Raw genomic sequence first — 14,232 nt, 5'->3', positions numbered from 1 at the left:
TGGAGCTAGAAAGTGAGGAGTGATAAAGATTTTTATCCCCTGATATGGAGTGATCTTCACGAGAGGGAAATGAATATATATATGTACACACACACATACACACACACACACACAGTATTTGTAAAAGGAAGCTAAGGAAGAATAAATGAAAAACTGCTAGAAATGATAATCTAAAAGGGGAGGAAGGGAGAAGGAAAGGAGATTCATTTAAAAGTACCTTGTTACGTAGTTTTGACTTTGGAAGCATATAAATATTTTACATAATTAAAAGACAGTTAAACAGTTAAAAACAAACCAGCACCTGAAAACTAAAAACAAATTGGAACAAATGAACTTATAAAGTTGGTGACATAACCACTCAGAGAAAAGAATTATTTCAAATGACATCAAAATACAGTATTTTGACTATTTGTTCAGAGTAGGATAAATTCTAAGGATCAAAGAACTGCAAAGAAATCTTAAACTGCATTCAGTAGTTTAGCCTTATTAGTAATGTTGGTATTGCTATATTTAAATTATATGTAATATTGTATCATACATATAGGATAAAACAAAGTAGTAATTGTGCTAGTATTGTTAAGATCCAGGACTTTAAGTATGAGAACATGTACAAATATAAAAATCAAATTAGTTAATCAAAAGCTGTGTATTATTAATTTTTAATTGAAAATACCATTATCAACTCCCTTTTTCTTTGGAAAAATACATATTATCTAGAATCTTCCCCTGGAAAGGCCTAGAAACAGTGACAACCCAATGCTCACACTGTGGGGTCTGCTACCATTTCCCAGTTTAGTTCCTTGGAGTAATGACTAATTCTAGATCAGGGAAGATATTGTGTGCGTTTGGGAGAACTAACTGTGTTAGCAAGGATACTGTTGAAGGCTAAGGAGGTCTTGTCTAGAGGACCCTGGGGCCAGTTTGAAGGGGTAATTTGAGCATCAAAAAGAATAATAATCGCAATGGATCGCAACACAAACAATATATAAAATGCCATGAGTTCAAATGATACTCAGTTTCTCAGAACTCATTGGTCACTGTTGGAGTTTGTTAGGGTAGTAAATCAATATTTTGAAAATTGCTAAGTTAAAGGAGTGAAACATGCTTGGCCAAGTAGCTCAGTTGGTTAGAGCATCATTCCAATACACCAGGGTTGCCAGTTGGATCCCCAGTCAGGGCACACACAAGAATCAATCAATGACTACATAAATAAACAGAACAACAAATCAATGTTTCTCCCTCTCTCTCTCTCTCCCCCCCCTTTTTCTCCCCTTACTCTTTCTATCTCTAAAAATCAATTAAAAAATTAAGGGAGTTGAATAAGCATTTATCCTTTGCTATTTGAATTATATTTTAGAGTAACCAAATATTTGATAAGGGTACATTCTTTATGGAATTCCAGCTAGTAAATGCAAAAGGAATGGCAAAATCAAAAAACCACCATTGGGAAGCCCTAACAAAATAGGCAACAATGTCCATAGAGTTTAAGCACGTTAGGTAAGGGCTGATGGGAAACTCGAAAAGAGAAGAATCGGCCTGACCCCACTTAAACCTGTTGATCAACCTTAACATCACAAGTACCAGATCAAGCAGAATTTTTGTGCTTCACAATGTGACATAATTAGGAGTTTTATAACATTGCCTATGAAATAATCTTGCCTAAAATTGAATGTGAATCTATGAAGCCTCTAGAGTTAATTCAAAGTTTACAGGAAAAATAAGGTAAAGGAACAAATTAATATTACAACAAGTCAGTCAGACCCAGAACGTGGGACGTTTCCAGGATCGATGATCTGGTTGCTCCAGTAAGCGCAGTGCTGTTACAGAGGAGAAGAAATGACAGTCAAATGTACTGTATGTACCTTATTGGGTGCCAATTACGTATCAGACCTAAAAAGACATTTTGAGACATTTGGGGAAATTCAGATGTGGGCTAGGTATTGAGTGATATTTAATAAATTATGAAATATGAAAAGCTGAAATGAATGACATGGTATTTGAGGTTTGCTTTTAAAAGACTTCAAAAACTATAGAAAATGATAGATAAAATTGGTTAAAAAAGTAAAGAAGGATAGGTGAGAATGATAGATAAGATTGCTAAAGCTGGATGATAGGTACATCAAGGCTTATTACACCAGTCTTTCTACTTTTACATATTTCTGAAAATTTCTATGAGAAAGAAAAGTCTGTTTGGGTAGCCCACAGAATATTTTACCACATTTTTCTGCTTCAAAATTTTTTTCCTATTTTTCTCTAAAACCTAGGTGCATCTTATGGTCTGAAAAATATGGTAAATATCTGGTGTTTTTAGCCTCTGTTATGGTAGGTTGAGCTCTGCTTCTTACCAAGCTTTATGAGCTAGTGAATTACCTGATTATGAGAATGGTAGTCAGAAACTGGGCACAACTAAAAATAATGACAAATACACTCTATAATCAATGTATTTGTGTTGGGTTAATTGAAGTACTACAAAACAATATTTTAATCAGGTTTTTCTCTTTTGACTTTATTTAAAGAAGATTAAGATTCTTGTTGTGCTCTGGCCAATGTGACTCCGTTGGTTAGAGTGTCATCCTATAAACCAAAAGGTCACAGGTTTGTTTCGTTATCAGGGCACAGGGCTAGGTTGTGGGTTTGGTCCCCAGTCAGGGTGCGTAAGTGATGTTTCTCTCCCTCTCTCTCTCCCTTCCTCCCCCTCACTCTAAAATCAATAAGCATGTCCTGGGGTGAGGATTTAAAAAAAAGGTCCTAGTTGTATTAGCAATGAGCTGGTGTGGGGTTATAAAAGCAGAGTCCCTGGTATGGAAGAAATCTTAGTCATTCGGTTCAGGACAACGTCTGAAACATCCTTCTATACATGAAAAAGTTGAAGTAGATGGGTTTTTGAAAAGCAAGAAATACCTTTTTGTCACTGAATATCTTTGCTAGCGGTAAATGAAATAATAAAGGCACACAAAAAACTTTAACTCCATTGTAGCCAGTGATTTTGTTTTCTTCCTTCAATAAACTTTAATCACTTACTGAATACTCATGGTTGCTGGTAGAGAGAAAACTGGAAATCTTGGATAATCTACTCTTCCTACTTCTTTCCCTTACATTTTAGTGGTCTTGATCATGAAAAATGCTCAAATGCCAGCCAATAAGAGAGGGAAATAGGAATTGGCATGTGGATAATCCAAAAAACCTTTAGCCAGACTTTTAATAACTGTGGTGGTGAATGTACTCATTTGGTTGTCATTTCTGAAGTGCTGTTCTCACGTACCAGGGCCCTAAAATATGCTTACATTATAGAGGAATACTTATGACACTTAAAGTAGATGAGGAATTATGCAGAAAATGGTAGAATCTACAGTGCATTACATATTCACATGAATGTGTTAACCTCACCTGTATCAATAAGAGTGTCTAATTTCCCTTGCCTCTTAGATTTTCATTCCCCCGTCAGGTACTATTGATCTGATAGTTCGTGGGGAACTCGTGGCTGTCCTTGTTGATTGTAATCAGTAAAGCTTTTTGAAGTTAGAAATTACTTGTTTGAGAACATCAGGTTACACAGTTCAGGTCAGATATTCTACTTACTGAGTAGCTGTAGAACCATGCGAAAGAAATATGCAAAAATACCAGAAGGCATACTCTTTCATGTATTTTTTATATTATTTCCAAAGTACACAGGGCAGGATAATTTCTTAAACCACAGATTATTCCTACAGCAAAATTTACACTTGATTGACTAAAGCTGCTTTATTATAAAAAGTGACTTCACTATTCATTGCATTTTTCAACAGTCACATCGTTTTTTCCCTTCCCAGGAATACAAACAAGTGATCCTAATGCTGTGGTCATAGGGTTGGCACCAGAACATTTCCATTATCAAATGCTGAATCAAGCTTTCCGGTAAGTCTCTAGCTGTGTATTTTTCACCTGATCATATACTTTGCTATTTCCCATCTTGAGTCTTTGTCACGTAAGGTTATATATGTTTTACTTTCTCTCACTTAGACTGTACATTAGGACAGATACCTTGAAAATCACAAGATCAACATCAAATAGTATTTATTATGGTTCTACCTGTTTTGTTTTTTAAAGACTTTATTTATTTTTAGGGGGGAGGGGAGGGAGAAAGAAAGGGAGAGAAATATCAGTGTGTGGTTGCTTCTCACATGCCCCCTACTGGGGACCTGGCCTGCAACCCAGGCATGTGCCCTGACTGGGAATTGAACCAGTGACCCTTTGGTTCACAGTCTGGCATTCAGTCCACTGAGCCACACCAACCAGGGCTGGTCCTACTTGGTTTTTAAAAAGTGATGAATGTGTTAAAATGTAATGATCATTGGGGTTTCTTTGGTTTATAGAATCGATATTCTGGAGCAGAAATTCATAATAAAATTGCAGCTCCTAAAGCTAGAAGTTTTATCTTTTATCATCACTCCCATGATTCTCCACTGACTATGCTGATTTCTGACAGAAAACAGCATCCAGGCTAATGCACCCAAAATAGTAAATGCGACTCTTCCTCCAGTGAGAACCAGGCTATGGAAAAAAGTAGACACCTTTGACCATACTTTCTAAGAAATTATTCTCTGAGTGATACTGGTAGTCTGAACTGGAATTAGGAGGGATGAAGAAAACCAGATTCAGCCCTGGCTGGTGTGACTCAGTGGATTGAGCGCCAGCGTATGTACCAAAAGGTCACTGGTTCGTTTTTTGGGCAGGACACCTGCCTGGCTTGGGGGCCAGGTCCCCAGCTGAGGGCATGTGAGAAGCAACAAGTTGATGTATCTCTCACTCATCAATGTTTCTCTCTTCTCTTTCTGCCTCCCTTACTGTCTCTCTAAAATAAATAAAATCTTTATTAAAAAAAAAGAAAAGAAAACCAGATTCAGGCAGTGTCCACGTGACTCAATGAATGATTGAGTTTAGGAGGTGAAGAAGGACAGTGAGTCAAGAAGGACAAGTTTGTAACCTGAGCACGTGCGATGGAGAACACTCCTGTGGGGTTCAGGAGTGATCAGTTTAGGTCGGGCTGTTTGACATGTGGTGTATCTAAGTAGAGATGTTCCAATGGCTATTGGTTGAAATTTAGGGAAACACAGCTAACACATAGGTTATAGATATTCATTGTGTATGCATTTTACTTTTAAGAACTTTCTGCTGCTGCTTCTACAAGGAAGACTAAATACTGGTTCTCCTACTTCCTAAGATAAATGGGATCAGAATTTACCTACAAATCTGCTCTAGAGTGAGACTGACTTTTTCCCTGGGATTTTTTTTTTCATTTTCATCTTGTCTTTTACTTCTTGTCAAACCATTGAACAGTGTAATTGATCTTTTAATTTATGACAGGTACTTTAAAATATTACATAAAGATGCATTTGAACTACCTTAAAAAGTTTTTGTAATGACTCTGTAAATTTTGGTATTTAAATTAAAGAATGCTATAAAAACATTTTCTTACCAGTACAAAGGTCTACAAGAATCATTCTAACTTCTATTTGATGTAGAATTCACTTCTTGATGTATGTGTCCTAGAATCAGAATGTTTGTAGGAAACTAAAACTCACTACAAGGCTCGCACATCTGGGCACATTCTTTGCTGTTGAACTTGAAAATGGCTGTCTTTGTGTACAATCTAATTGGCCATAAACAGCACTTTTTTTCCCTGTGTACATTTTAGAGCCTCAGTTAATGGAAACTATGACCACTTAATGCACTTAGTTATTCTGAGAGTTAAGCCTTTGTTTAAGAGAAACAGACCTGCTGTTACAGTTGCTCAGTATCTGTTCACTGCAGTTATTTCCTGGAAGTCCACTGCTGTGCCACAGTGCAAGAAGATACAGTAGGGGGTATGTGGTGTTAAAATTTCTTTTTGCTTCACCTACTTCAATTATTCTACTGTGGCTTCTTGGGGTTGGGGTGGGGACATTATATCATATCCCCTCTCCTTGAGCAAGGTTTCCAACTATACCAAAATCAGTTTTCATTTGAAATAGAGAATGTACTATAATTTCTTACTTCCGAATTTCCCCCTACTAATTACCAGAGAATTCAAGGAGAAGGTATTGATTGATTTTAGCTGGTAATTTGGGAAGGACATATTTAATTGGTCTCTGTCTTAGATGAATGCTAGACTCGGGGCAATAAAAATGTATGTTGACATAGTACTGACTTTATAATTGCTCGGATGCTGTCTAATTAGTACACTTCCCTAACCATATTGATTTTTCTAAATACTACATTTGAAAGCATTACAGTGCACTTGTAGGTCAACTCTAATTTCACAAATGCACTTAACAGCTGGGGGGAGAGTTAACAGAAGGTTTTAGGGCTTGCTCTTCTTTGCATATTGATGTCTCCACAGAGACTGTGCCTTACAACCAATGACTACAGCTGTTTGGATTGTAAGTGGCAAATATAGACATCTCAGATGAACCACCGACCAGTTAAATTACTGTTCAGGTTGATAATGAGAAGAAACATTGGATTTTAAACCCCACTGCAGAGCCGCCTTGAACACCAGCTTCAGGGGCGTATTGCCCTCAGGTGGAGGCATTAGCCTCCCACATTGCACTGCTTCTTATTTACTGTTTCAAATGAGTCGTGCCCCCCCACCCCCACGCATGGTACAATCTGGCTACAAATATGTCTTACACATCTGAGTGAGATTGGGAACACGGAATCCTAGAGAATTGACTTTAGAGAAGAATATGAACCAGTTATAAGGAATAGATAGGATTTGGAGGTTTGGATTCTAGAAAACATTTAAGTCCTGAGAGCCATTGGTGTCTTTTTGTCTTTTACATACTACTAAAAGACACAAAGAATAATGTAACAAATGTTCATGTGCTTATGAAGCCATGTAAGAAAAAACAAATTATCGACATCATTTGATATCCCCTGCATATTCCTTCCCAGTTTTATCACCCAAGACCCAAAACTAATCAGGATTCTGAATTGTGTTTATCATTTGCATGCATTTTTAAATATACTATAACATGTATGTAGGTATCCCTAGACAGTATATAATATTATTTTGCATGTTTTATACTTTATTAGCTTTCTTTCTTTCTTAGTGATACTGTGTGATTCCTCAGGATGCATATCCATAGTTCTAGTTTATTCATTTTCACAACTGTCATACTAGTTTATAGCAAGGTCTTTTTCATCTTGTGACCTGATTTAGAAATGCAAAGTTTGAGCATACTAGTAAAAGATCAATTACAATTAAATTTAATGATTTCTATTAGGAGGAAGGCTACCTGGGCAAAGGTGATTTGAACTTACCATTAACAAGATTAAAAAATATCTAAACAGCCCTGGCTGGTGTAGCTCAGTGGATTGAGTGCTGGCCTGCAAATCAGAGGGTCGCCGGTTCGATTCCCAGTTGGGGCACATGCTGGGTTGTAGGCCAGGTCCCCAGTGGGGGGAAATGGGAGGTAACCACACACTGATGTTTCTTTCCCTCTCTTTCCCTCTCTTTCTCTAAAAAAATAAATAAATAAAATCTTTTAAAAAATATCTAAACAGAAAAGTAATATGTCTCCATGGTGGAAAATTTTAAATGTACAAAAGAGAATAAACAAAATCATCTGTATTCCTTCCACCAAGCTAGTTTGTTTCCATCACATACATATTTAGACAAAGATGAGACTGTATATATACTGTGTGGATATTTGCTTTTTAAAAACTCAGCAATATGCCCTGGCTGGTGTAGCTCAGTGGATTGAGCGCGAGCCTGTGAACCACACAATCGCAGTTCAATTCCCAGTCAGGGCACATGCCTGGGTTGCAGGCCGGTTCCCAGCAGGGGACTCATGAGAGGCAACAATACATTGATATTTCTCTCCTCTCCTTCCCTTCCTCTCTAAAGATAAATAAATAAAATCTTAAAAAAATAAAAACTCAGCAATATATTGTGCATGTTTTTCCATACTCTAAATACTCTTCTAAACATGTTTGGCTCCCACAGCATATCCCTCTTAGCTAGACATTTCCTGTTGTTGGTTATTTCCAAGTTTTTGAAGTTAGTTTTAAAAAAAACACTTTCTGAGAACACTTGTTAAGCAATATTTGTTTGTTCCTTAAGATTTTTTTTTCAGAAGTATAGTTTGAGGAAAAAAACTACATGAAATTGCTTAACCTAGGAAAAGTTCAAGTTTTTTTTTTTAAATAAATTTAGAGCAATTGCTGTCAAGCTTCTAAAGGAACTTATTAAAATGTCATTCTGTCTGAAAATAAGTAACATCACAGCTTTCACGTTTAAATGCAAAAGGTGGAAGGCTGCTTAAGAATAATATGTTGAAGCTTCAAAATGACTTAATTTTGAAGTTAATTACTTCTTGTCTAGAATTATTACAAGGCACAAGAGTCCTCAAAAATCTTAAAGATGTGCAGAAATTGGGTTTTTTGTGTGTTTTTCAGGAACAGATTCTTATCACCATAAATGGCTTCTAATGAATGTTGGATTGCTTTTTTCCCTATCTCCTCAAGAAAAAATTAAAAGTTAATTAACTTCCATATATTCAGTGCCTTAGAAATGGAGAAAAAAAGATCAACAACAGTGGCGTCCTTTATTACTTCATTTGTGCAGTAACTCCTGAGTCTTTTCTAAGCACGTAGAGCTCTGAGGAGTTCCAGAGCAGTACGGTAGCAGGACTCCAGTTAGAAGTATTTCTATGGGCTTTGCCCCTTCTGGAAGGGCTGACTGCTGTGCAGTCTTTTTAATTATAGTCCAGACCATGAGAAATTGTATTAGACTTAAGAACTTGAGTTATTTAAAGCATTCCATTAGTTTATGCAAGGAATGCTTTGTACACCAATTGGAAATTCATGGAATACACAGTTGAGTTTAATTTTAGTCACTAATTGCTCTTATTTTTTAATGTGAGGAGATGGTTGTATGATCAAGGCAACTCTTGCTACTCCAAATAAAAGTTTGTAGGTGAAAAAAAACACATAAAAATATTGTTACCTGTGTTTTAAAAATTAATGTACAAGGGGGGACCCCCCCAAAATCATAATTATCTTTTGGAGGGTAGGCTCCTGGTAGTGCAGGCTTCCCCCGCTAGGTGAGTGTTCCAGGAACCCATCTGTATCAGTGTGCTGGCTGGCATTGTGAGAGGCTGCGTTCAGCTTCAGTATTTTTGAAGAATCTGTCACTGCCTTTTCCCATTTCGTGATGGGTGATTTACAAGTGCACTTGCCCAACTGCTGAGTGCCCAGCAGTTTTTGACCAAAGACGGTGTGACCGCTGTGCCCCACCTTCCCTATTCACCCAGTCTTGCCCCAAGTGAGTTTCTTATTTTGTTTCCCTGAGGAAAAAGGTTCTCAAAGAGAAACGTTTTGCCAATGTGGAAGAGGTGAAACAAAAAACAGTAAAAGAACTAAAAGGCATCAAAATTAAGGAGTTCAAACACTGTTTTGAGCAGAGAATAAAAAAGCCTCCAGAAGTGTATTGCATCAGATGGAGAGTACTTTGAAGGTGACTGAAGTTTAAACATGTAAGAATAAATATACAAGTTTTTATAAATAAATTCTGGGGTTTTTGTGTCCCTCGTTGTACAGGATGCACAGTAAAGTATACAAATTATCAGTAGACAATTCAGTAGAATTTTACGCATAGGTATACCTGTGTAACCCCTCTGTTCAAGATCTGGAACATCCCAGCATCCTAGAAGGCTCCCCGTCTCAGTCAGTTCCGCTTCCTCCTCAAGGTAACCACCACTCTTGACTCCCAGTGTTGCCGGTTCTTGGCTTTCACATAAATGAAATCATACAGTTGTAGCATTTTTGCCTTTTTATGAGATTTATTCAAGTTGCAGGTAGTAGTGCTTTGTTGTTGCTTTGTATCTTCTTTGTTTTTGTTGTTGTGTAGTCAGTCTGTTGTATGACTGTTCCACAAATTATTTATTGTTAGTGAGCATTTGGATTGTTTCCAGTTTTGGCTGTTATGAGTAAAGCTGCTATGAACATTCTTCAACATGTCTTTGGGGGGACATATGGGCTCATTTCTCTTGGGTCTGTAGAGTAGTGAAATTACTGGGTAATAAGATAAGTACTTGTTTAGCTTTAGTAAATATTGCTAAACAATTTTCTGAAGTCATTATAGCAAGTCATATATTCCCACTGGCTATGAATGAGAGTTTGGGTTGCTCTGAGTTCCCACCAGTCTCTGGCCAGTCTGTGTGATTGAAGCTGCTCTGTCTGGTGTGTGCAGTGGCATCTTACTGTGATTTGTTTGTGTTTCCCTGATGAGAAATGTTCTGGAAACCTTGTCATATACTTGTTGACCATTGGGTAACTCATTTGCAATATGCCCATTAAAATCTTTTACTCTTTCTGATTAGATTGTATTTTTCTTACTGATTTGCAGGAATTCATTTTATATATGAGCACTACAGATGTCTTATCCCTGCACTTTCACTCTCTTAATAGTGTGAAAACATGAAGCTCTTCATTTTGATGGAATCCAATTTGTCAAAATATCAGTAGTGCTAAGGTCGAAAAACCCTGGCAGTTCAACCCATTCATTGACAGGAAACCTGGCCTACAAATGTGGAGTGATTTGCTCTTACCTATTTTAAGCAACATAGGTACTACATGTTGGACCAGAAGATGCTGGGGGTGGGGAGAGGCAGGGATATCCATTGTAGGACATTGAGCAGCATCTCTGGCCTCCACCCACCAGATGCCAGTAGCATCCCTCTTCCTCCATCTGTGACGACCAAAAATGCCTCCACACACTGCCATATGTCCCCCGGAAAGCAAAACTGCCCCTGGGTGAGAAGCACTGAACTAGATGTTTGCCTAAGATGTTTATATTGTGGCCCTGCTCCCTCACTAAGATTTTTCAGTGTTTGTCTTTTCCTACGTGGAATTCACGGCCAGAGATTTTTGCATCAAGCCTTCTTTGTGCCCCTTTTTCCTGGCTTCTGGTACCTCAGTAGGCTTGTAGTTAGACAGACAAAATTCACATATGATTTCCCTCTGATATATCATATCCAGTGTCAAGAACAACCAACCCTTGGTTGCCCTGTCTAGTAAGTGTAAAAATCCTCCAAGTGTTGGGGATGTCTGTTTTTGATACTTTTAAATGTGTTTAACTATAAAAGATCTTTTAATCTGTGTCCTAGAAAAAGTGTACCGTTCAGTCCATCCTGACTTGGCTCTTTGAAGACTCGGTAGAGCCTGTGCTGTGCGGAGTACGACAGAAGCAGGAGCCCATCTTCCCAACCGCGTGCAGCACAGTTTCCATTTAGAGAAACGCAGAGGAACCCACGGTTTCGGCCTTTCAGGGAAGGGGCACTAAAGCACTGCTTGGGAATTAAGTACACACATCAATCAAGCTGATAAGTCTTATACCCAGTTAATACATAATAAAATATTAACAAAGTCAAATCAAATGAGTTTTTAGTTTAGCTATGTAAGTGGAAAGCAATTTTGAGGTCTGTTGCATAAAGAATTCCAGTTCCGTGGTAGAGTAGCAAATAAATGGGATGAGGGGCGGGTGACAAGAGGGAGATAGATAAATCACTCGTTATTATCTCAGTGCCATCAGCTGTGGTTCTTTAAGGCCAGCATCGTGGCTTTATCAGGTCTCCTAACAGGTGGATTTTAAGATCTGCTTTAAAAATAAACTTGTATTAATATTCGTGAGTAAATTGGAAGGATCTGTCCTGTGCTGTGAGCAATTTGTAGTAACTAACAGTAAGGCCCTGTAATAGTCCAGTATTGGTTTTTACTTAATAAAATATTTAATCATAAATGTCTGAATTCTGCATCTCCCACAGGAAGGCATTTTTATGCCCACCGACAAGAATAATTTAGCAGTTTCATAGTTGAGCGCTTAATTACTCATAATTGTGAAGGGTAAGATGTGATGAATTCTTCCTCGATGGATACTAAATATTTTAACTAAGTAGATGACTTAAAGTAAATTAAGCTAGTGAGATCATTTATTACATTGGTTAAAAAAGCAGTTTAAAAAGCATCGTGTCCTGCCTTCCATTAGGTGATAATATGTGTGTGACTGTTCTGCTCTGCGCCTGCAGGCTGCTCTGTCAGGATGCGTGGTAGGTTTTTTTGGATGGGGGTTGGTAGGGGAGCATTAAGAAGTTGGTGGGGTTTTTTGGATTTGTTTTGCTATGTTTTTCCTGAGTCACTAATGGAGATCTTTAGTTATCCGTCGAGTTTGGTTATCAAATTAATGGGAAAACTCTTTGCGCCCTTTGGTTTGGTATGAAGACGTCCTATGTCAGGACAGAGAAGGAGATTTGGCAGTAAAGGCTGTCCCTTCAACCTTGTTGGCTAAACCATGCCACACCGCACACAAACACAACATCTTGTTGGTTTGTTCTTCCGAGAAGATGGCCTGATTTGCAAAGTAACATCAGAAGCTGTCAAAAGGTAGAATGAACAGGGGAATGTACGAGCAGAAAGTATTTGTAAAATGCTGTATTTTAAATTTCTGAACTAGAAAGCAACTTACATTTTGGAGGAGAAGAAACAGGGAGTTGGGTGTGTTAGGAGTCAGTTGCGTGCGTCTCTGTGGCGTTGGTTGTGCCGTGTTGTGAAGGGCTCACGAGCCTGCTGCTCACTGTGAGGGGAGGTTGCGACAACTCGTCTCATCAAGTTAAGCTTCTTCCCTTGAGTGTCTTATTTAGCTTTACTTCTCCTAATTCTTTCCCTGGTGATTTGGGTAAAGTGAAACCACTAAAGGTAAAAGGTTGAAGCAATCCCAAATTTAATAATCTATCACCTTTCTTTAGTGTATTTGAGTGTAATTCCCAGCAGTTCTTAGCAAATTCATTAGAAGACAGCAAGTCATTAAAAGTTAATAAGAAACTCTTTGTTTCTGTGAATGTGAATAAAACCACTTTGTAAGTACGACATTCTTTTCCAGGCATAAAAGCCTTGCTTTTAGCCAGTTTCCATTTTCTCGGTCTCTCTAGGTTACTCCTGGATGGGGCACCGCTGATAGCAATCCACAAAGCCAGGTATTACAAGAGGAAAGATGGCTTAGCCCTGGGGCCTGGCCCATTCGTGACTGCTCTGGAGTATGCCACAGATACCAAAGCCACAGTAGTGGGAAAACCAGAGAAAACGTTCTTTTTGGAAGCACTGCGGGGCACTGGCTGTGAACCTGAGGATGCCGTCATGATAGGAGATGTAAGTAGAAGAGCCCAAGAGATGCCCTGAGCCTGCCTGTCACGTTGGGGAGAGCCACCCTCAAAGCACATCTGCAAAACACAGGCAGCCTGCTACTGACCATGGCAGGTGGCTGCCCAAAAACAGGTTTCCAGGAGCTGTTTGGTGGTATTCTTCTAAAGAACTGCAATTTTGATCATTTAGGACATTCTCTATAGTGTGATGAGATATATATAGCCGATATATATAGTTTTCATAGCCAATTAGTGGCACAGCTGGAAGTAGAACTTGCAGCTCTTCAGTCCCTCCAAGACAAACCATAGGTCCCTTGCTTTCTTAACTTGTGATGGTGCAAATGTATCGCAGGCTACTCGATATCCTCTTCCACTGCTGTATGTATTTGTTCATGTTACACTGAGTGGGAGGATCACTGAACTTGATACTCTTCTGAGAAACCATCTTTTCGGTCACCTTATTCTTCTTGGCAAGCCTTCAGCTGACTTTCCTAGGTAGGTTTGTGTATGAAGAAGTGGCTCTCTGAGCCTGGAGACTCCACAGTTCTTTATCCTGGGGGATACTGGTTTGCAGACGGGGTAGGAGGTAGAAGGGCATGCTGTGGCAGCTTCGTGCAGGGTCATTTGGTGTCCCAGAGAGTGGCAGTTTCTTCCCTCCTTTCCTTGTCCACTTTCCCCCACCTCCCTTCTTCCTTCTCTTCCTTTCCTCTACCTTCACTGCTTCAACAGGGCAAGTTGAGATGCATCAGAAAAGGTTTTAAATTAGACTTTGAATGAATTTTGACATTCTAAAACTCATTTCCAAGGGCTGTTACTGAATAGTATTAATGACTTTAACAGAAAAAAAAAAGACAAAGCACTTTCTTCAGGCATGGTCTGAATGAATCCTGCTAATAGACATGAGCTAGCAGGATTGATTTTCTTGATGTTTCTTCCAGTCCTGGGATTTTATTACCTTGGATTTATCATTACAGTCAACCAAGTGTACTGTATTCATCCCCATCTTGAACAAGAATTGGAGAGAGGACCTCCTTTTTTTTAATCCTCACCAGAGGACTTTTTTTTCACTGCTTTC

At 38.5% G+C, this 14,232-nt stretch overlaps 1 protein-coding gene across 5 annotated transcripts in view; it reads left to right on the top strand.

Moving 5' to 3' along the window:
• The window catches only part of HDHD2 (haloacid dehalogenase like hydrolase domain containing 2), a 30,817-nt gene that overhangs the window by 10,274 nt on the left and 6,311 nt on the right, over nt 1–14,232 (top strand). For all 5 annotated transcript variants that reach the window (XM_037033913.1, XM_037033902.1, XM_037033893.1 and 2 more), the window contains exons 4-5: nt 3,810–3,894; nt 12,948–13,164. In XM_037033913.1, the coding sequence (XP_036889808.1) occupies nt 3,810–3,894; nt 12,948–13,164 (302 nt within the window). The remainder of the gene's footprint in view (nt 1–3,809; nt 3,895–12,947; nt 13,165–14,232) is intronic.

The sequence above is a fragment of the Sturnira hondurensis genome, unplaced genomic scaffold (genome assembly GCF_014824575.4).
Source record: "Sturnira hondurensis isolate 20B ecotype Veracruz unplaced genomic scaffold, ASM1482457v3 Scaffold0001872, whole genome shotgun sequence".
Taxonomy (NCBI): Eukaryota; Metazoa; Chordata; class Mammalia; order Chiroptera; family Phyllostomidae; genus Sturnira; species Sturnira hondurensis.
The sequence above is the reverse complement of the archived record's forward strand: the minus strand, read 5'-3'. Positions and strand labels throughout refer to the sequence as shown.